Below are 20895 nucleotides of genomic sequence, written 5' to 3'. Positions count from 1 at the left end.
AGAATACATGACTTTGACATCCTACACAAATTTATAAATCTTTCTATGAAAACCCTTTATTACAATTTTATAAGTCTTGTTGCAGTGTTCTCAGGAAAAAAATGGTTTGGACCCTTCCATTAGGCTATGTTATAATATTGTTTCTGGTGGCAGCATCATACGATACCATTTACATTTTAGAAGATAGACGCTTGAAAGCTGTGAGAAGCTTCACATCGCTGGTGTTTTTATGATCTTTGGGTGACATCTAGTGGACCAGACAGTCGTTACAGGGAGGTTATGAAATAAATGTTTTTTTAGGACACACACACACACACACACACACACACACACACACACACACACACACACACACACACACACACACACACAGGCTACTCTGCCTACTCTGTAGTTTGAGTCCAGGGTGTGAAATGGCTCAGTGTAACAAGACCGCCCATACTGAGTTACATGTAGTAGCCTAGATCTTCTTTTTTGGCATTAGCTACCATTGTCGATTACTTCTATTGGCCCGTAAAAGCAGACTAAAAGTATTCTTGAGCAGGATTTAAGTTTGCTTGAATAATGAAAGTCAGATTCTTTATTACTTGTATAACAACACTTGGGCATCCTGAGTCATAGGCAGGAGGGCTCTGTGTCCCAGCATTGTTTCCATTCCTGCGCGCAGGCTGGACTCATTGGACGCATGAGCATGGTGACGGTGAGATAAGCAACCAGGAACTGCTGCTGAGCGGAGGAGCCAAACAGGACAGACGACGAGCTCCGCGATTTATCTGCTGTGAGCGTCTCCTCCAGAAGAACTCCACATGGAGCCAACAAATCTCCAGGTATGATGACTAACTCGCACCACCGCCACAACACTGGCGATTTCACATTTTGTTTTGGAAGTTCATTGTCTTTCACCAGCGCATAAACTGGTGGAAGAGTGAGCTGAGACAACACATCCACCGGGTGTAGTTAGACCAGTTTCATTTTTGACAGCTGTACTCGGGATACTGTGTACAGCAGGAATGTACTTCTATAATCAACTCCGTGTTGATGTAAGAGTAGGCTACTGAAACTTACCTGCTGCAAGATGTCACTTTTGGTTTCCTCTAAAAGTCAAAGAATATGCTCACATTTTGAACGCGGGTTCTTGTGTCAATATTTCTGCAATGACTTTTTTCTATCTCAACCACAGAGTCAGAGGCAATCTATGAGTATAATTAATTCACAATTAATTCCATGATCTAATCAGATAAACACTTACTATGTAGGCTGCAGAATTTGAGCGAATGAAGTCCTTAGTTATTACTATTGCTGTTATTATTGTTGTTATTAGTAGTAGTAGTAGTAGTTGTTGTTGTTGTTGTGTTTCAGCTTAGTTGCTATAATGTTTTTGTTTTCTCTTTTTGTGGCATTAATAAATGGACCATAGTTTGGATAGAGTTAGAGTTTTGTTATAGTATAAATCAAAGTATTGCCATCATTCTTAACAATATCAGTGTACCAATGATGAATCGGATTGTTTTGTTTCCTGTGGTAAAGTGCAAGTGCTAAATAGAGGAAAGGATGTAGTTTAAAAGTTACTAATGTGATGTGAAACTTTGAGGTTTGTGGTTTATTGTTGAACGTAAGTAGAAAAAGAAGCAGACTGACTGAAACAATAATCCCTCTCCTGCTCTCTCAGAAAGCTATAGCCATCGCACAGAAGGCCTCGCAAGAGGACCAGGCTGGGAACTATGAGGAGGCAATCCGCTCCTACCAACATGCAGTGAAGTACTTTCTGCACATTGTGAAACGTACGTTATGGAGACAGAAGAGGAAATGCATCTAAAAGACCACACCCTTACCCTAATTAATATGTATATTTTTTTGTCCATGTCTGTCAGTACACTTCATACACTGTGACTGTTTGTCACTGATTGTTGCAAATAATTAAGCATCCACATGTGAAGTTACTTATGAGTCTGTTAATAGCCGTGTGTGTGTGTGTGTGTGTGTGTGTGTGTGTGTGTGTGTGTGTGTGTGTGTGTGTGTGTGCGTGCGCGCGCGTGCGTGCGTGCGTGCGTGCGTGTGTGTGTGTGTGTGTGTGTGTGTGTGTGTGCGTGTGTGTGTGTGTTCATTTTAAGGTGTGGCATCTGTATAACCCCTTTTAAAATAAATTGGAGTTTAGAAAATGTCATACAGCAATAACAACACCGTAATATTGTTACATAAACTGTGTCTCTCCCATCAGGTGAACCTCAGGGTAAAGATGGCAACCAGAAGATCAGAGATAAATGTAAACAGTACCTGGACAGAGTGGAAGAGCTACAGGCATACCTGGAGAAAAAAGAGGTTGCTACAGAAATTAAACATAAAGCATTTCCTGAAGCAGACGTGATTTACAGATCAGATTTTTTTACAGGACAACAGATAGTATGGACTTTGTTGTCATGACTAAAAAAAAAAAAGAAAATAAGCTCAAACACACCTGCCTCCAACAGACTCAAGCTCTGTAATCAGCCTGTAAAGAGCCGCGCCGCGGGTGCGTCCTGACGTAACGACATTCCGTGCACGCGATTGTCGACTTTTCAATGCGGAAGTTTCCTCTTCGGGCTTCATCATCGAAAGAAAACAAGCCACCTAAGCTTGGTTGTTAAGTCGGCCGTCGACACTGAGGGCGAAAATCTTAAACACACCGTCTAGAAGTTGTTTAGCTACTGCAGGTTTGTGTTCGTGTCGATCATTGGACGAGTGATCGGCCCTTATGGCTGCCAACAACAATTTACAGGTAAGTTGGGGAGCTAGCTCATCGTTAGCTAAATTAGCTGAGAAGCTAACAACTTAACGTCAGACCAAAGGGAGGATAAAACTGAAAACGCGTCCGAGCAGGTGACGATTAAAGTGTCCGACGAATTTTTGTTAGTTTGCGTTATCATTTTTGCACGTCGTTCTAGAAATTAAAGTAGCATAATGAGCTAATTTAGCTTGTTTAGCTAAGCTGCGGTTGGTCCAGCAGTTCAATTGGCAGACGACAAGCGAAGCTACGGCCTCGCTCAGTGTGCGTTTCCATCGCATCAAAGCATGCTACAAACGCTGCGTTTTCCTTGGATTGACAGTGTTTTACTCTTTATGACCGTGCAGTAGCCTTATCACAGTTACCTGATCGCGTGATCTGTCTTGCCTGAAAGTCATCGAGCTAATAAAGAAGCTAGACACTAAGATAATTGGTCGTATTCAGCTTCCCATATATCCACCCTAATAGAGGTGATGAAACATTTTGTACAGAATGCACAGCTCAAATTTGACACAACCTGTCAGTCCTAAATACTGTTTTAACTTTATGGCTATGCAATAAGGAAGTGATACCAAGTGCTTCTTTGCATTTAAAGTCACTTAGTCTGACTTCGGTGTCTAATAACCACACACAGGTGTACATCTGAACTTTACACAAAGCAATGACCCATAATGTTGCCTGTTAATGCTTTCTAGACAATAGTATATGAATAGTTGTCTCATTTTGTTTTGTTTATCCATGCCCTCAATGCTTAGAAGTAGGGCTGGGCAATATATTAATTTTGTATTGGTATGATATGCAACTAAACATCATCTAGGATTTCAAATATCACTTTTTTTAAAGGCTGTATTACAATAAAAGTGATGCAGTTTTCTGAATTCTGACTTTTCTAGCTGTTTTAATATCTGTCTCTACCTTCTTTGTCATCCATGCAATATCATCACACTAACCACATCAAGGTATTAGGCCAGAAATATCATGAAATTTGCTTTTGTCCATATTGCCCAGCCCTACACTAAAGTCTATTGTTTTGTGTTCATGTTTCATTCTGGTTGGCAGATGGCTTCGTTGTGTCATTTCCATGATCCGGAGGCAGTCATTAAGTGGTCCATTTCCTCTTTGAGTGTTGTTGCCCACAGTTTGCCTACACTGTAACTCCAACATTGCTGTAATTCTCTGTCCCTTGCTGTAGAAAGCCATTGATCTTGCCAGCAAGGCAGCTCAGGAGGACAAAGCTCAGAACTATGAGGAGGCTCTCCGTTTGTACCAGCATGCTGTTCAGTACTTCCTCCATGTGGTGAAATGTAAGCCATAAGACTACACGTTGGCATTTAGGACATTGTCTCCTCTTTTCTTCCCTCATCATTTGTTTATTACAATCTGATAATCATGTCTTTCCTCAACATGATTGCTGACTTTCACAGGTCCAGTGGGAAGTGTTCTGATATGTATTATAATTATCAAGTGGCTTCACATCTTCCCCAAAATAGCACTGCAGCCATCCTATACACTGCCATAGCAGTAGTGATAGTAAAAGCAAGTTTGTACAGATTGAATGTGATTTTAAAAGCAAATGATGTCACACACTCAAAGGTGTGTGCTAGCAGATGCTAACATGAACATGATATCCATAAGTGCAAAATGTAAAGTTTGAAATGATTGTTTTAATAGTGGACTTAACAGGTGTTCAGCATAATGGGCTTCTAAAAACCATGAAGCCTTTAACAAGTCCCTACCATTTCTTTCTGATTTTGTGCTCATCACTGACAGATGAAGCCCAGGGTGACAAAGCTAAGCAGAGCATCCGGGCAAAGTGCGCCGAGTACCTGGACAGAGCAGAGAAGCTGAAGGAGTATCTAAAGAAGAAAGAGAAGGCTCCACCTGCCAAGCCTGTCAAAGAGTCACAGTCTGACGACAAAGGGTGTGTGTTTATGGGTGGGGCTAAGAGTTCATTCTTGCTCACACATCACCATTCTGACCCGACTGGAATGCAACGAGTTAATTTTTTTTTTTTTAACTTGGCATAAACATGAACCTCATATCCTCTGAAGCAGAGTCAGAGCCTTTTTTCACATGATTTCATACTTTTGTGCTACCCAGGAATGAAAGTGATGAAGGTGATAATCCAGAGAAAAAGAAATTCCAGAATCAGCTCTCAGGTTAGCAATATAATGCTTATAGTGGTCATTTTACTGTTTTGATATTACGGCTGATGTTTGTTTTTTTTTTGTTTTTTTAAGCAAGCTATCATCATTTCATTCAAATATCTACGTAATGTGATGTGTTGTTTTCACCAGGTGCAATTGTAATGGAGAAGCCAAACATCAAATGGAATGATGTTGCTGGCTTGGAGGGAGCCAAGGAAGCCCTGAAAGAAGCTGTTATTCTTCCCATCAAATTCCCCCACCTTTTCACAGGTATTTAAATATTACAGACTGAAATAGGAAGTTCAAGTCAAAGGGTGTTACATGCAAGGGTGTGTCAGTCTTTAGCACAGAGGGCATATCTCTGAGCAGCTGATGCTATTTTTGTCACACTGCACTGCTAGTAATATAGGCAAATATTCTTTTGTGCTCGTCTGACAGGAAAGAGGACACCGTGGAGAGGAATCCTGCTCTTTGGACCTCCAGGTACAGGAAAGTCCTATCTGGCTAAAGCCGTCGCCACAGAGGCCAACAACTCAACCTTCTTCTCCATCTCCTCCTCTGACCTCGTCTCCAAATGGCTGGGAGAGAGTGAAAAGTGAGTCGTATCATCAGTAAACCACAGAAGCATGGACTATGTTTACAAAGACATTCCAGCCAGCAGCACACTACCTCTGAATCTACTGAATTTCGTGAATTCTTTCTGCTTGCCAGGTTGGTGAAGAATCTTTTTAGCCTTGCACGGGAGCACAAGCCTTCTATAATCTTCATTGATGAGATCGACTCCCTTTGCGGCTCCCGAAGTGAAAATGAGAGTGAGGCTGCTCGCCGTATCAAGACAGAGTTCCTGGTCCAGATGCAGGGTGAGTCTTAGAAGCAACAAAAATTGTTGGTCACACACGGATAAAGTGAAAATTGGTGTCTCACTGTTGTGTGCCTCATTTTGAGAGAAGTGTCTGAGTGATCTAAAATGACGGCATAAATTGAAAAATGGTATTAATTGATTAAGTTCAGTAAACCAAGCCAATTAGCTTCAGCTCTTTCTGTGGCCTAAATTTTCATAGGAATTATTGTGGTTGCACTGCGTGGGACAGACAAAAGTATTGCCATAGAAACACAAGACGCACACAGAAGCTACTCAGAGTGAAGTTTCTGATGGCTGAGTTAGTTTTGCAGTGGATACCCACAGAGTAGGCAAATTTAAAATATTTAACCTACAGCTTGCACATCTTACAGTACAGTATGTGGCTTGGAATAGACAAACCATGTCCGCCTGTGTTGAATGTTGGTTGTTGGGTCACTCTTAACATAGGCCAAAGTGCTGGCAAAGTAGTCAGATCACTGTCTCCTGGTTTCCTTAGGGTAGCAGGGCAGCAGATGGAGACATGTAACCCTGCCTCTTCTCCCTTGCCATATATCATACTGGGATAGATAGGCTTGCAAAACTCTGAATTTGACTTTAGTGATATTGTTGTCTTACCTATCATGCAACAAGCTTGCACATGAAAGTGAAAGCAAATCACCCAGATGATGACAGACGCAGTAAATAATGCCACTGAAATGCTCTTCAGAGAAGTGATGTCCAGTGCATGATAAAGGAACATTATGCTTTTTCCACATGTATTAGGATTCTTGTTTTGCCTGTCGCAGTGTTTCCCACACATAGTCCAATGTACCACCTGAGTACATTGTGACTCATTTGAATAATTGTTCTTTGTTATTTGTACTTTTGAGAAAACCATTTATTTATCCCTTCTGAGAAAACTGAGCACCTCTATTCCAATTTGGCTGTGGCACGTGGGCAAGTTGAAACAAGTCAAATTCCAACTTTAATCCCTTTGCCACTAACATTAATAAAAACTAAGTGGAAGTGGGCAGTTATTCACCCAAACATTTTGCTTATCCATTGCATAACTAGTTCCTTGCATAACTACAGCAAGCAGGTTGTTGTCATGGAAATAGCAGGATAACTAAATTGTTTGGTTGACTAACGGTTAACTTGCACTTCATAAGTGCAGTTTACCTCAGTTTTTAGTTCTTATTCTTTATCTCAGTGCCTACAGTTGCTCACAAATCCTCTTTGTAAAGCAGGGAGTGGAAATGCATTACACAGAGTACCTGTACAGTATTACCACTTATGCTATTGTTTGTGAGCAGAATTTAAGATCTGACTTCAAAATTTTAAATCACAGCAGTTCACATCTAACCTTAATGTAAAAGATGTATTACTGCTACTACTTCCCCTTACATTTCAACACCAGACCAGATGTGAATGTGTGCCAGTGTCATGTTAATTAAATAATCACATCTCTTGTTATCACATTCATGACCAGAATCTAACTATCTAATCTAATCTATCTTTAAATGGGAAAAATCTCTGTCTTTATGTGTGTCTATTCCTTGATTATCTCCACAACTGTACTTCTGATTGACTTCAAACTTGGCAGGTGTGTTGACGAGGATCCTCTGCACTGCAGTGTTGAGTATGAGTATTTGTGTTTCAAAAGCTGCAAAAACTGATTTCATGATGTTATACTTACCGTTATGTTGACAGACCACGGAAGGTGGACTCAAATACGAGGGCAGATCTGCACCCTGACAGTGTACAGCATGCGCACATTTACAGTTTTGAAGCACTCACATGCAAGACATGCACAACTATTATCAGAACAGAGCAGCACACCATTACTCACAGATTAATGCATGCCAGTCAAGGCAATCTATGCAAATTCAAGGTGGGCTGAGTTTCCAGTACCAACAATTAAATCAGTGAGGACAATGAGCACAGATATGTTCCACCACCCAACATTCAAATTTCTGCTTCTTCAACACTTTGGTGGGCTTTTAATGCTGTGGTTTTATGGTCACACCTGGAAGAGATGCAGCACTGTTGCATTTGGAGATCTCCCATCTCAGTCATATTGCACACCCTCTGGATGCAGTGTGCCAGCTTGTAATAATAACAATAACGTTTTCATGTGGGCGTTTACGCCGAAAAAGCATATGCTAACTCTAACATTTTAACAGGCACTGTACTAGTTATCTTTTCATGCCAGGTGTGCAGGGAGCTGAAGATAAAATATTAAACTGTCTTCAAAAGCTTTGGTGAGGGATACTGACCACAGAATCCAAGTTTGTCTGTTGTTTCATATGCCTAATACAGTGAACACAGTTTCTTATTAACTCTAAGTCAAACTCAGAAAGACAACAAAAATCTTTCATGGCAAATCAGCTGCTCTGGGAGCTGGGACAAATAAAGATCAGATGTGTGTGAGTGAAATTCCTCTTTAATTAGTGCAACATGCATCAAGGTTCCACATCATCACAGTGTAGATGTTCCTAGAGGGGCAGTTTGGCTTAGCAACAACAGCAAGAAAATGTATACTGATCATCAGTAAACCAAATCTAAACCTATATTGTGTATTTTATGCATCCTGCTATGCTGTCAGCCTCACTGACTTTCCATTTGTGTGGAACCAACAGCAAACATTCATGACTTTGTCCCACAAAGTTAGGTAGCATGGGTACCAATACAGAAATCTCCCTTTGTAACATGGAGGCTGGATAAATAGAAGTTAGATGTAACATGGGTAAATTCCTTTTTAATTAATGTTGCTTGCATCTTTCGTGTACATCATCACAGCATAGACACACAGGTGGGCTTGTGTGTCATATTTGTTTAACATATTAGAGCACAGCAGTGTTTTTATAAGTGTTTTTGTCTGAGTAATAGTTATTGAATATTGAGTGTTTTTTCTTTCTTTGCCGTGGTTTTGCAGGAGTGGGGAATGACAACGAAGGAGTGCTGGTGCTTGGGGCAACAAACATCCCATGGACTTTAGACTCTGCTATCAGAAGAAGGTAATTGATGCTGTTCGTCTAAATCAGGGATGTCCAAATATGTGCCATGGAGGGCCGAGGGACTTCAGGTTTTCACTCCAACCAAAAACTCCACCGTGTGATCACCTCACCTTCAAGCAGAGAGGAGGAACCAATCAGTGTTTTTGGTTGGAGTGAAAACCTGCAGCCTCTCAGCCCTCCATGGTCTAAATTGTTGGTGACCGTGTTGTCTCTTCATCTGTGCTCACTGTTTCATAACACCACCTCAGATTTGAGAAGAGGATCTACATCCCGCTGCCTGAGGAGCACGCCCGCTCCTTCATGTTCAAGCTCCACCTGGGCTCCACCCCCAACAGCCTCACCGAATCGGACTTTGTCACTCTGGGCAAGAAGACAGACGGATACTCTGGAGCAGATGTCAGCATCATTGTCAGAGACGCACTCATGCAGCCTGTCAGGAAGGTCCAGTCAGCTACTCACTTTAAACGGGTAGGTCTTAAAATATCACTATAGTCCTGTTTAATGTGTCAGTATACTTTAGAGTAGCTGACTCAGATATGCTGCTTGTGTTTTCTTTTTCCATTTTTACATTTACCCTAATTGTGGTGTGTAAGGTACGAGGACCATCGAGAGACGACCCCAACCTTCTTGTAGACGACCTCCTGACCCCTTGCTCGCCCGGGGATCCCAATGCAATTGAAATGACATGGATGGACGTTCCTGGGGAAAAGCTATTGGAACCCGTTGTTTGTATGGTAAGGGTACAAAAAATAGTAGCCTTCCCTAGTATGTCCAAATGCATTTATGAGATGAATATCTTGTAATGTTATTTTTCCATTTGCTTCCAGTCTGACATGCTGAGGTCTCTGTCTAACACAAAGCCAACAGTCAATGAACAAGACCTGGACAAACTGCGGAAATTCACAGAAGACTTTGGGCAGGAAGGCTAAGTGGGATGTTTTCGCCAAGCCAAACCAAAGCAAAGGAATTGTGATTGTGAAGTGTTCTTTCTCTCTCCTGTCTTTCTCCCTTTCTCTCTCTCTCTCTTCCCCGAACGATTCGCCAGGCCTAGCGGTGTTTCACAAGTCGGCCACATGATTGCTCTGTTAAGCCAATCTGGTGGTCCCACAAGAGTGGAAGACAGTTTCATTTGACATCCTCTGTTGTTCCAAAGAGGATCCAGGCCGTTTTCACCTGCAGTTTTTTTGCAGCTGACTTGATGAAGTGTCAGTTGGTCACTACTTTGAATTGAAAGAGCATTTTTTTTGGTGTGCACTAAAACCTAAAGGAATTGTTGAGCAGAACACCTAAGCAGCTTTGGGCAAATCTGATTATACATACACAAAACTATTGCAAATGAGGCTATTAAAATCAAAAGACATGAGAACGATTTCATTAATTTATTTTGTTGGGACTTACCCAAGTATCCCTAACTTATCTAATATCTGACCTATATTTCTTATTTCCTACCTGGCCGTCAAAGTATATCTCACTAGAAATGCCTGTATTTCTCCTCTATTTTTTATCAGTAAGATGAAAAGAATTTTATAGTATGTACTTTTTGTGGAACTGTATAACCTTTGGGCTGGTGGGACTGAAACTAACAGTGCATGACATTGCTCTTTGATGAGTTCTTATGATTTTTAGTGGTGAAATATAGGCCTTTGTAGTCACAAGGTGGTGGACACGATAGGGGTTGATACACAAACACATACTCAGGATGACAGCTGCGTCGGGACATTTTGTATTGTTTTTCATCCTGTTTCATCTTTTAACAAATGACAGTTGTATATGTTGATTGTCATTTCGGATTCCAAAAGGCTGTTATGAGGGATCACCAAATGTGCCGGACCATTATTTTATCGTCAAGGACTCAAAGTAGTTTTGGATTTGCTTAGTTCCTCAGCTCATTGAGACTGTCCACTGACTGTGTCTTTCCATTATCATGCACCTGGAAAAAGGTATTGCTGATAATACATGATGCAAAATTGAAAAAAAAAAGAAGAAAAAAAGAAAAAAAAAAGCCTTAAGATGAAATAAGTGTGGGTTTTGATGAAACAAGACTGTGATGTTGATGTTGGACACTGATGGCTCATGTAGAGAGAGATCATAATCACGTACTCTTTATTGGAACGCAGCTCCAAGCATGTACCATATGTATCCCTACGTGGTAATGCGCACCATGTGCCTTCTAGAAAAGCTGCAAGATTATTTTTCTTCGGTAGATATCTGAATTGCTCATATTGCTATGTATATTGGGTGCTTTGTCACCATTACTAAGAAATGTATTAAACTTGCACATTTCATGTAAACTCTATTAGAGATTGTACACATCTGTCCATTTTGTTGTTTTTCCAGTTACTTTGTCTTTCAGGATTTGGTAGGGATTATTGTAAATGTCATAGCCAAAGATAAAGACAACCTTTAAGCCTTGTCTCTCCATGTCAGTTTTCCATAATGTCCTGCCACGCTGCAGGATCCCCCACATCAACATAACACCTCGCACCCCCACCTGGATTCCGGAAATACCCACCCCTATTCTGCCTCTGATTTGCCTAACCCTAATCTTATCCAACTGAACCATTACTGGAATCCGATTGGAAAATAAAATAATGCTCCTCATCCTTAAGTCATTCCCAGTCCTCCCATTAAGTCTTTAGCAGACAAATAAACGGGGGCGAAAACAACCTGTGCACCATGAGAAAGTAGCATGTCTTTTTTTTTTTTTTTTACACGTCAGAAATGAGCAGGATGGTGATTTAATAAAGGGTTTCACAGTCCAAACGCTTCAAGTTATCAGCTGTGACTTAAATGTTTGAAGTTTCCATAGTCGCTTCATCCAGCCAGGCACGCCTACTGGTCGGAAGGCTATGCAAAACAAAACTGGGTAGTTACACCGAGGTTGGCGAAAGCGGAGCGTCGGATCCTGGGAGTTGCGGTTCATTGAAGCCCGTGCCCCCTGTAGGCTCCAGAGAAATGGTGCAGGCTCGAGGACTACAAGTCCCAGGCGCGCGGCTGCGTAGCACGCGTTCAAAGTGCACAGTTCGATTTGTTTTGGTTTATGCAGAGTGCGCTTTGTCGTAGGGAGCCAAGGTCCACCACGGTAATTTATCTCGGTTGTTAGACCTCTGACTCGCCGCCAAACACCAGAGCAACTCCTCCTCCAGGGTTTGTGTCTCGCCACCCCCACCTCCAGGGCCGCGTGCCTTTTGCCTCCGTAATTTGCCCCCCAGAAGCTAGCCTGCTAGTTAGCCGACAAGCTAACGACTGCCAGATTCACCCATGTCCTCTGAAGAAGGCTTGAGTTCAACGATCACCGATTGGCTTTTCATCAATTCCTGGTGGCTGCTCCTGCCGTTCATCATGCTTCTTGTAGTCGCCGCATTCATCGTTGCCTTCGTGTTGCTGTTGTACATGATATCGCCTCTTATTAGCCCCAAACCTTTGAAACTGAACGGGGCCCACGTCGTGGTAAGTGCAACCGGGACGCTAAACAACTGAGCTACACTTTGCTACGTAACTTTTAGGCTTGGTCGCTAGCTTACGTGTAGCCCCAATAGCTAATGTTAACCACTTTATAATCCACGTTTGTCAAAATAACAGTGTCTCCACGTGGGACCAGCTTTTTATAGCTCATTACAGATGTTTAGTTGCGTTTGTGTGTATGTGCCTGATCACATTTGACAATTTCCCAACGCGAAGATAGACGCTGCTCCTCTGACACCGTTATATGACACGCCCACATAGCGATGAATTAATCAACGCAAGCTCAAGGTTAATTAATAAAAAAGGAAGTTATTTCACTCTGCAGATAGGTTTCCATGATGTCGTAACACAGAGAAGCAGGTATTTTTGCTCCGCTGCAGGTACTTTCATTCACATTTCTTTTGGGAAACACACAAACGAGTTTCTTTTTATGGAAGCGTTGATGCGAGTTAACCCTCCTGTTACTTTACACATTTACTAGCTTTTTTTTTTAAACCTTCAGAAATGATTATAATAAAAATGGTTACTCAAAATTATATTTCAGGTGCTTTATATGTGTTGTTGGCTATCCAAGTAGCCTTTTAAATAAAATATAACCCCCCATATATCAAAGTTGTCGTGGGAATCGTGTTTTTTCCCTCTCAAATGTTAGGTTAGGGCCCGAAAGTCGAGGGAAATGTTTTGAAGATTACAAATGGCATAAAAAAAAAAAAAAAAAACTGACCCCAAAGAAACACTGATGCACACCTGTTGTCACCATTAAATTAGAAAAAGTCGTGAAATATGAAGAGCAAAAAAAGAAATTATGTTAATTGATGTTAATGATGTATTTGACGTTAAACATTGACTGGGGGGGTCACATTGACCCCAAACATAATAGGAGGGTTAAAAAGAGTTCACAGCGTCTGATTAGAAATTTGAGTTTGACTCCTGATTAATTGTCTGCTCACCATCTACATCTTCAGGTGACAGGAGGGTCAAGCGGCATTGGGAAGTGCATTGCAATGGAGTGCTACAAGCAAGGAGCTTTCATCACCCTGGTGGCACGGGATGAGGTCAGCAGAAACGCCCACAGTGACTCTCAGCCAGTCATTTCTTTTGTGTCAAGTCTAGTCCTAATCTGCTTGGTCATTATAGCCAACTCGAATGTTTGCAGAGGTGGTGAAACAGATTATAAAGTTTCATTGTTGCATATAAGAGGAAGGAGGCACTTCACTGTAGTGCAAACTACAGTGAAAACTCTGTTTATCTTAAAGCAGTAGGTTGTTTGTTCCCTTTTAGCTCATTATGGTAATCAAGTGAGCTTGTCAGTCAAGAATTCTGAGGTTTTATTTATATTATTTATTTATGATATCACATTACAATAGACAATGCATGGTTATGTTTCAATGGGACATAACCATGCACTGTGCATTATGACTAATATTTGTTTTACATTCTCTGTACACTACAGAGTTAGAAACATTTTGTAGCTTTCGTTTCTGAATGTTCTGAGTGAAAAAATTCTGCATTTTAGTTATTTATCTAGGGGGCAGGGGTTAGTAACTTGTACATGATTGTTTGGGAGATGAAGCATGCATGTTTTTTTCTCCCCAGGCTAAATTGCTCCAAGCAAAGAAGGAGGTGGAGAAATGTGCCATCAATGATAAGCAGGTATGAGGCCATGTGTGTTTGTCAGTAAAAAGCAGTACTTGCAAACATTGTTTTGATTCGTATAGGGCATAAAAACAAGTGCTATTTTGCATAAGATTGCATAAGACCATGTGCAATCTCCTTCACTCAGGTGGTGCTCTGCATATCAGTGGACGTTTCAAAGGATTACGGCCAGGTGGAGAGTGTGATAAAACAGGTAATCTTACCCATATGTTGTGCAACAGTCTACCATCTTCCATCCTTTTAATTATTCAGTACTGGAATTAGGTTATTGGAGTGCCTTCTTCCTGTCTCCCAGGCTCAGGAGAAGCTGGGGCCTGTTGATATGCTGGTGAACTGTGCCGGAATGTCCATTTCTGGAAAGTTTGAAGAGGTGGAGGTGGATCGCTTCAAAGTGAGTAACCTGGTTTATATGGTAAAATTTACAGAGTTGGTCTTGATAGTCACAAAGTCAAATGTCTGAATAGCATTTAAAATTATGAATTGATCATGCTCTGTTTATTGCCAGTCCATCTCAAAATGTCTCATGTCTCCAGGGTTATTTCCACCAGGGTCTATGTGAAGGAATGCATTGGAAAGGAGACCCACTAAGGCCTTATTCACATTAGTATCTTGGAGTTAAACAGTTTAAGTTATTAAGTGGTGTTCCTCATGTTCTGTGTCCACACACACACACACACACACACACACACACACACACACACATTTGCAAGAAGTAACAGCATTTGCTCCTCTATTTTCAGTGCTGGCATGAAGTATGTACTTGCTAGACATTAACATAAATCTCAATTTTCAAATATCTTGTAGGTATAAATGTAATCTCTACTGTCAAAAAATTTTCCTCTAATATTGTTGGGACAATCATCTGCCCAGAGCCCCAAAAGATTTCTCTTTCCATTGTTTTGAAGCATTCTTCTGGTTTTGTATTTCCAGTGATGCATTCAGAGAGTGCTGAGCAGTTAAATCACTGCACATCATCCACTGCTCGTCGAGTCCCTTTCTGTCCATGCACACACACAGACAGGCTCATTTGCATAATAACAGGAGTAAACTTTGGTTGTCGCTGCCTGCTTCCAGCAGGACTCTGCACTGCTAATTGTCTCTTTTGTTGAGAATTGTACCGTGTGCGAACCTGACTGGATTAAGTATGTAAATGAGGAGTAGCAACCATATTTAGCTCCATTGTGAATGGGGCCTAAATGTTTTGGACACTTGGGCCAGTTTAATCCTCCGACCTGCTTGATAACTACCGGCACAGGAATAAGAACCTTCTCCCATGAGCCTCACATTGTAATTATGCACAAGAATTGCTCTTTCAAAATTAATGTGTTTTAAGTATTAAATATGCACCAAGACTGGAGGATAGATTGCTGTCTGACTCTTTAGAAGATAATGTTGCAGTCAAAGGAGATTAGGAAGAGGTTAAATTCCCATCCAGTGCCTTTTATAGAGTGGTATTTATAGTGGATTATGTATTAGAGGAATATTCGATTTTTGGAGTATTGTAGCTGCAGTTACACAGCCCCACAGTGTGAACAGTCCTACTATAACATGTGACTGTGTGTTTCCAACAGAGGCTGATGGAGGTGAACTACCTGGGCAGTGTTTACCCAACGCGTGCGGTCATAACCACCATGAAGGAGCGAAGAATGGGCCGCATCATGTTTGTGTCATCCCAGGCAGGCCAGATTGGCTTGTTTGGCTACACAGCCTACTCCCCGTCCAAGTTTGCCCTTCGTGGCTTAGCAGAGTCACTGCAGATGGAGGTGAGTTTTTTTTTTCGCTACTCATCCCTCAACACCCTCGTGCACACAGATTCTCCGGCATGAATCATGTTCACAGTGCATCTAATTGAAATATTTTAGCACATATCTGTTCGCTAAAACTTTGGCAAGTGATGATGTGAAGGTGCATGTCATTTCTTCAAATATTGTGATCACTAGGAGGTTTTAAAATAGTTTCTACAGCTAAAACATAAATTATTGTGGTACTGATGGAAATATCAACCACAATACCTACACCATTGTGGATCCCTAGTGTTCTCACAGAGAGTGGTAGTTTTTCTTTTTATCCCATTTTTTTTTTGTATGAGATGTTGATTCTAGTCTTTAACCATCATGAAGCTCAAAGGGCTAAAACATGTTGCTGTTCTCCTCCAGATGAAGCCATACAATATCTATGTGACGGTGGCCTACCCCCCAGACACCGACACACCAGGACTGGCTGAGGAAAATAAGACAAAGGTAAATTTTACAATTAAACAATGGACAAAAAGAATTCTTTCCCCCTTTTTTTTTCTATTTGAAGCCATTCTCATCTTTGCCCTCTCCCAGCCTTTAGAGACCAAGTTAATCTCCGAGACCTCTGGGGTTTGTCAGCCAGAGCAAGTGGCCAAAATCGTTGTTCGGGATGCGGTGGTAAGAAGCTCAGTCCATCTGCCGCTGACCCACCAGCCTTCTGTTCAGTTCCAAAGATTTAATTAGTGAATTCTTCTCGCACTGAGGGAGACTGATATTTTCTTCTTTTTTTTTTTTTTTTTTGACTGTTTTTGTCTTCCCACAGCAGGGGAACTTTAACAGCTCTGTGGGTCCTGACGGCTACATGCTCTCGGCACTCACCTGTGGAATGTCACCTGTCACCTCCATCACAGAGGGCCTGCAGCAGGTACAGGCATTACTGCTCTTCCTATATCACTTGTACACCAGGCAAGCAGGTTTTACACAAGGTTTTCTGTTTTTTTATACCAAGGATTAGCTGCTAAAAAAAAAAAAAAAAAAACGGGTGACACTGTTTACATTAGCAGAAGGCCTGGAGAGCCTGTTTCACCGCCAGGTTAGCTGGTGTCACAGTCTTCCAAGTGGACTGAAATTCAGCGTGCAATGTTGCCTCATAAATATGGTGATTTAGGTGAAATTTATCATATTACGTATGTTGCAGTTAAAATACTGGGCTTGCAGATTAGCAGGTGACTCATTTACCCTCATGCTGTGCAGAACTGAGCCGATAATTACCTGGGCCTGTTGCAGTATTTAGAGCTCACACTAGGGCTGAACGATATGGTAAAAAAGTCATAATGTAATTATGATTTGTATTATTATCACCACTGCTATATGGGTCATAGTCCTGGTTGCAATGCTTATTTTTGTATATTAGTTTTAATTTTCTCTGAAAAAAATATGAAAATGATGATGATGTGACCTTTGATGGCGTCTGTACGAAACAAACATGTTTTCTTGAGTCTGGGTAATATGATTAAGTACTCAGGCCTGCTCTGTTGCACCACAGTACTTAATTTATAATGCTATTTTGTACCTTTTGTCAAAAAAAAATAAATCATCCCCTGTGATTTGGATATTGCACTTGGCCATGTTGTGATTTTGATAACTGATTAATTGTTCAGCCCTGCTTTACAATGAGCTCAAGTCCCAGCTGGCAGTGGGATTTTAGGTCAGTGCAGAAGGGCTACTATTCTCACTTTAGCCAGGCCCCAGGAAGCACTGCAGGCCACCATTTATAATGTGGGTTATGCCTCTGCAGTAACCTTGATTTTTAACCCCCCTGCACAGATTGTGACTATGGGACTGTTTCGGACCATTGCCCTGTTCTACCTGGGGAGTTTTGACAGCATTGTGCGTCGCTGCATGATTCAGAGAGAGCAGTCGAAAGCGGCCGACAAGAGGGAGTAACAACACGACGACACAGGAACACCCTCACCCACTTCTTCACAGCCCCAGGAGACACAACATCCCTCTACCACCCCCTCTCCCCTCCTCCTCTCCCTCCACCCCTACAAGTGCACCACCCTGGGTGGGGAAAACAGGTCAGGCCTTGTGTGCACTTGTAATGTCAGCTAAACAGATGGGATGACAGAAAATGACTGGTGTTTCCTATTCGCTTTTCCAGTGATGTAACTCCTCCATAGACTTTACAGCCGTTTTGATTTTTTTTTCCTGTCCTCTTAGAGAATTCCAGTGACTTTTCAGTTTAATGTGGGCACCTTCCTCTTTTGTGGGGGCAGCCTTACTAAAGGGGGATGAAGGCAGACTAAACATCCCGCAGCCTGTTGTTAAAGTAGGCCTTGAGAACAGCTGACACTTAAGATATTGGGCCTCCCTGCCTCTACTCGCCCAATGTTGTTTGTTTTTTACTTACAGAGAAAAGAAATGGATAGCCTGTCCGACTGGTTGTGCCAAATATGGCCTGAAATTCCTTCCCACCAGGGGCTAGTGAAAACCAGAATGGTAACTTTTACCTTTTGTCTTTTTGTTGCATGCATCACACAGCTACATTCACTTTATAAAACTTTAATATTTTCCACCAAATGAGTCCCCATCCTTCTCTACCTGTTTATCATACAAGTCTTTGCAGGCAAAGCACCTTCCTTCTTCCCTCTTGTCTCAATGACCTCTGTATTTGAAACCAGTTGCGACCCTCAGCAGGGATGTTTAGCTTGTTTCCTGTTTGCTTGCTAAGTCGAGATGTGATTTAACAAGACGCTGATATGAACGTGAGAGCTTTTTATTTTTATTTTATTTTACTAATGCAAAAACCTAATTTGCTTCCACAAAGTTCTAGTCTTCAGCATTTGCAGGGAGAGGCAGTGTTCAGGCAAGTTAGAAAATGACTGTGTGTTTGTGTGCGTGTGTGTATGGGTTGGTGTGTGTTTACAAATGATTGCAGGTGTACTATGACTGAGCCAAGCCCAGGGGATAGAAAAGCCATTGGACATTGATCTTTAATGTCTTGGGAGTAAAACACACCAAATTATGTTCTCATTATCCCATGATATTTTTTTATTTGAGAGAAGTCAGGAAAGCATGTGCGGGGTTAAAGCCATTAAGTCAAAAGGATGGGGGGGATAAATGGCAGGTAATGTCACCTTTCACCTGTGAACTTTACTTGGTTCACTACACGTTCTGTCTCTGCTTACATTAGATGTGTAGAGGGAGGCATATCAGCTTGTACATGCGTTTGGTTTTATGTGTCTGCGCACATATTTAGCCACCTCAGTCAAGATCCAAATGGGATCCATATTTTGATGGGGTGGTGTCAGTCAGGGCAAGGTGAGGGATGTCGCTCGCTGGTTCGAGCAATGTCTGTGTAGGCCTAGTGGGGGCACTAGAGATTTGTTTTACCTTAGGGCCAAAAGAGCAGAGGGACCAACATCTTTGTGTGCAGGGGAACAGTAGTCCCTGTCCCTGATTTTGACCTGGTGTGACCCTGTCATATACAGTCGGGAATTCATACCTCCCTGAATGGGAATGCCAGTTCCCTCCTGATGTCCTTCCAGCCTTGGAAAATTTCACATTTACCACATGACCTTCTCAGTGTTTTTGCTTTTAGAGGGAGAAAAAAAAATACAGTGTGAACTCATGTAAGTCTTCCTTTTGTTCATCACATATAGGGAGAATGTACTTCAATACCAAGCTTACAAATCAGAACGTAGGAATATTTTTTCAAGTACACCAATATTTGAATGCCAAAATGTATTAAGACAATTTCTGTAGATGCAATGCAACTGTTTGAGATTTATTTTGATGTTGCTGCTCTGTTTATCTTAGAACTAGTTTGTTAATGCTGTTGAGCACTAGCGTCGTGGGGACCCATTCTAAGCCTTAAGAAGTGACTACTGAAGAAGCTAATGCTAAAAGAATGGACCTGTCCACAGAACAAATGTGGCTTAACCCATGCGTGGTTTACCAGTTCATTTAATCTGAATTTTCTGTGTAAAATGCCAACTGTTGGTGTATTTTGTCAATTCTAGTTTTTGTATGACAAAAAAAGCCTTACTTACTTACCAAGATATGAAAGTGAGAATGGATGACTCACCTTTGATGATGTTCTCATTTGATATTGGTTAAAGGCATACTGTCTTGCACTCAATAGCTTTTCATAAATCTACTTTTATTGCTTTCAGAACAACTCTTTGACCTTGAGGTAGCAACACGTAGTTGATAGAACATGTAGCCCATGTAAAAGCAGTTTTGGTTTAACACTTAAGCTATGCAAATCAAGCCTATGCTCACAATATGTTCAAGGTGTATGATTTTTATAAGGCTCATGCTAGTTTCCCCCTCCATTTAATGGTGTCATCAACAGATATTTAAATGAAGATTATAATAGATTTTATAAGTACTGAATATGGAAGTCATACTGCACTCTGCTTCTGTTTCCATCTTTTTTTTTTTTCTTTAATTTTGCCAAACTTGTTTGAACTTCACCTTGTGTGCCATTGAAAGAAAATGTGAGAAGTGGAACGTTTCTTTGTCTTATTTTCTTACATGATAAAATAAAAACCTGTGGGGAAAAAAAAATCAATCTCCTATGGTCTTCATTTTTGATGGTGCCTGTAGTGCAAGCCTGACTGACTGTTTATGGTCAAAAATAATATCCATTATCTTGTTTTGGGATATTTTTCCAAGTTGCTTTCAACACAGCTGGGTATATCTCAATATCTGTTGTAGCTGTAAGCCTTTTTGACTGAATTCCAGTTGAGGGAAACGTGTAACTCCTTTGAGAAAGAAGTGCTCATTCTGTATGAGCGAGTATAGGGGATTTCTGAAGTTTGATGTACAGCCTTTTTTTTTTAGCCGGGTGTTGTGAGGGCTGTGGGGTGTCAAGTATTCTGTTTGAGGAGACCGCTTTAATCTTCCATGAGGGGATCGGCCAGGGCAGCATCGGCTCACAGATTTGCAGAATACTTGGATTTTAGATTTGTTTGTCCCATCAGAGCTTCTGTAAGAACCCAGACCAAGACAGACTTACAGCCATAAGAAGATAGAGGAGAAGCTAGAGAGAATCAGAAAACAGGTAAATGAATACAGGTGCATCAGTGTTGAGCTGCATGGATGGATGGATGGGTGGATGGATGTCCATCCACATGAGAATGATGGACAACATCAAAGCAGCCCCTCAGCAGAATGGATTGGTCTTGCACTGCTCATGAATAACTGGACAGCCAGCACCTCAGTCCTCAGAGATTTTTGTCCATGTTTAGGTGAGCACCGGAAG

General features: G+C 41.4%; 2 protein-coding genes across 3 annotated transcripts; both read left to right on the top strand.

The window, feature by feature from the left end:
* The first annotated feature begins 688 nt into the window (after window positions 1–688).
* Window positions 689–10806, top strand: vps4b (vacuolar protein sorting 4 homolog B). Of its 2 annotated transcripts, XM_030073908.1 has the most exons (13): window positions 689–827; window positions 1670–1781; window positions 2219–2319; window positions 3954–4065; window positions 4532–4682; window positions 4862–4920; window positions 5059–5178; window positions 5347–5503; window positions 5620–5768; window positions 8685–8766; window positions 9015–9234; window positions 9360–9500; window positions 9594–10806. In XM_030073908.1, the coding sequence occupies exons 1-13, from the start codon at window positions 807–809 to the stop codon at window positions 9693–9695; spliced, it is 1527 nt and encodes a 508-aa protein (XP_029929768.1). In that variant the 5' UTR covers window positions 689–806; the 3' UTR covers window positions 9696–10806. The 2 variants fall into 2 exon arrangements, with proteins under 2 accessions (XP_029929768.1, XP_029929770.1); XM_030073910.1 differs by lacking the exons at window positions 689–827; window positions 1670–1781; window positions 2219–2319 and adding an exon at window positions 2525–2755.
* A 918-nt stretch (window positions 10807–11724) lies between these two features.
* On the top strand, window positions 11725–19232 carry kdsr (3-ketodihydrosphingosine reductase). Its single transcript, XM_030073911.1, has 10 exons — window positions 11725–12216; window positions 13197–13286; window positions 13828–13884; window positions 14015–14080; window positions 14183–14278; window positions 15459–15650; window positions 16044–16127; window positions 16218–16301; window positions 16447–16548; window positions 17451–19232. The coding sequence occupies exons 1-10, from the start codon at window positions 12028–12030 to the stop codon at window positions 17568–17570; spliced, it is 1080 nt and encodes a 359-aa protein (XP_029929771.1). The 5' UTR covers window positions 11725–12027; the 3' UTR covers window positions 17571–19232.
* Window positions 19233–20895: the final 1663 nt, after the last annotated feature.

Source organism: Myripristis murdjan, chromosome 17 (assembly GCF_902150065.1).
Source record: "Myripristis murdjan chromosome 17, fMyrMur1.1, whole genome shotgun sequence".
NCBI lineage: Eukaryota > Metazoa > Chordata > Actinopteri > Holocentriformes > Holocentridae > Myripristis > Myripristis murdjan.
Note: the sequence above shows the minus strand (reverse complement) of the source record. Positions and strands in the feature narration are given on the sequence as shown.

Excerpts from the sequence above, each read along its gene's own strand:
- vps4b (XM_030073908.1), top strand. The coding sequence starts at position 807 with ATGGAGCCAACAAATCTCCAG. Across the intron at positions 5,769-8,684 it reads GTTCCTGGTCCAGATGCAGG|GAGTGGGGAATGACAACGAA; the intron begins GTGAGTCTTAGA and ends GTGGTTTTGCAG. Across the intron at positions 9,235-9,359 it reads CAGCTACTCACTTTAAACGG|GTACGAGGACCATCGAGAGA; the intron begins GTAGGTCTTAAA and ends GTGGTGTGTAAG.
- kdsr (XM_030073911.1), top strand. The coding sequence starts at position 12,028 with ATGTCCTCTGAAGAAGGCTTGAGTTCAACGATCACCGATTGGCTTTTC. Across the intron at positions 14,279-15,458 it reads TGGAGGTGGATCGCTTCAAA|AGGCTGATGGAGGTGAACTA; the intron begins GTGAGTAACCTG and ends TGTTTCCAACAG. Across the intron at positions 15,651-16,043 it reads CAGAGTCACTGCAGATGGAG|ATGAAGCCATACAATATCTA; the intron begins GTGAGTTTTTTT and ends GTTCTCCTCCAG.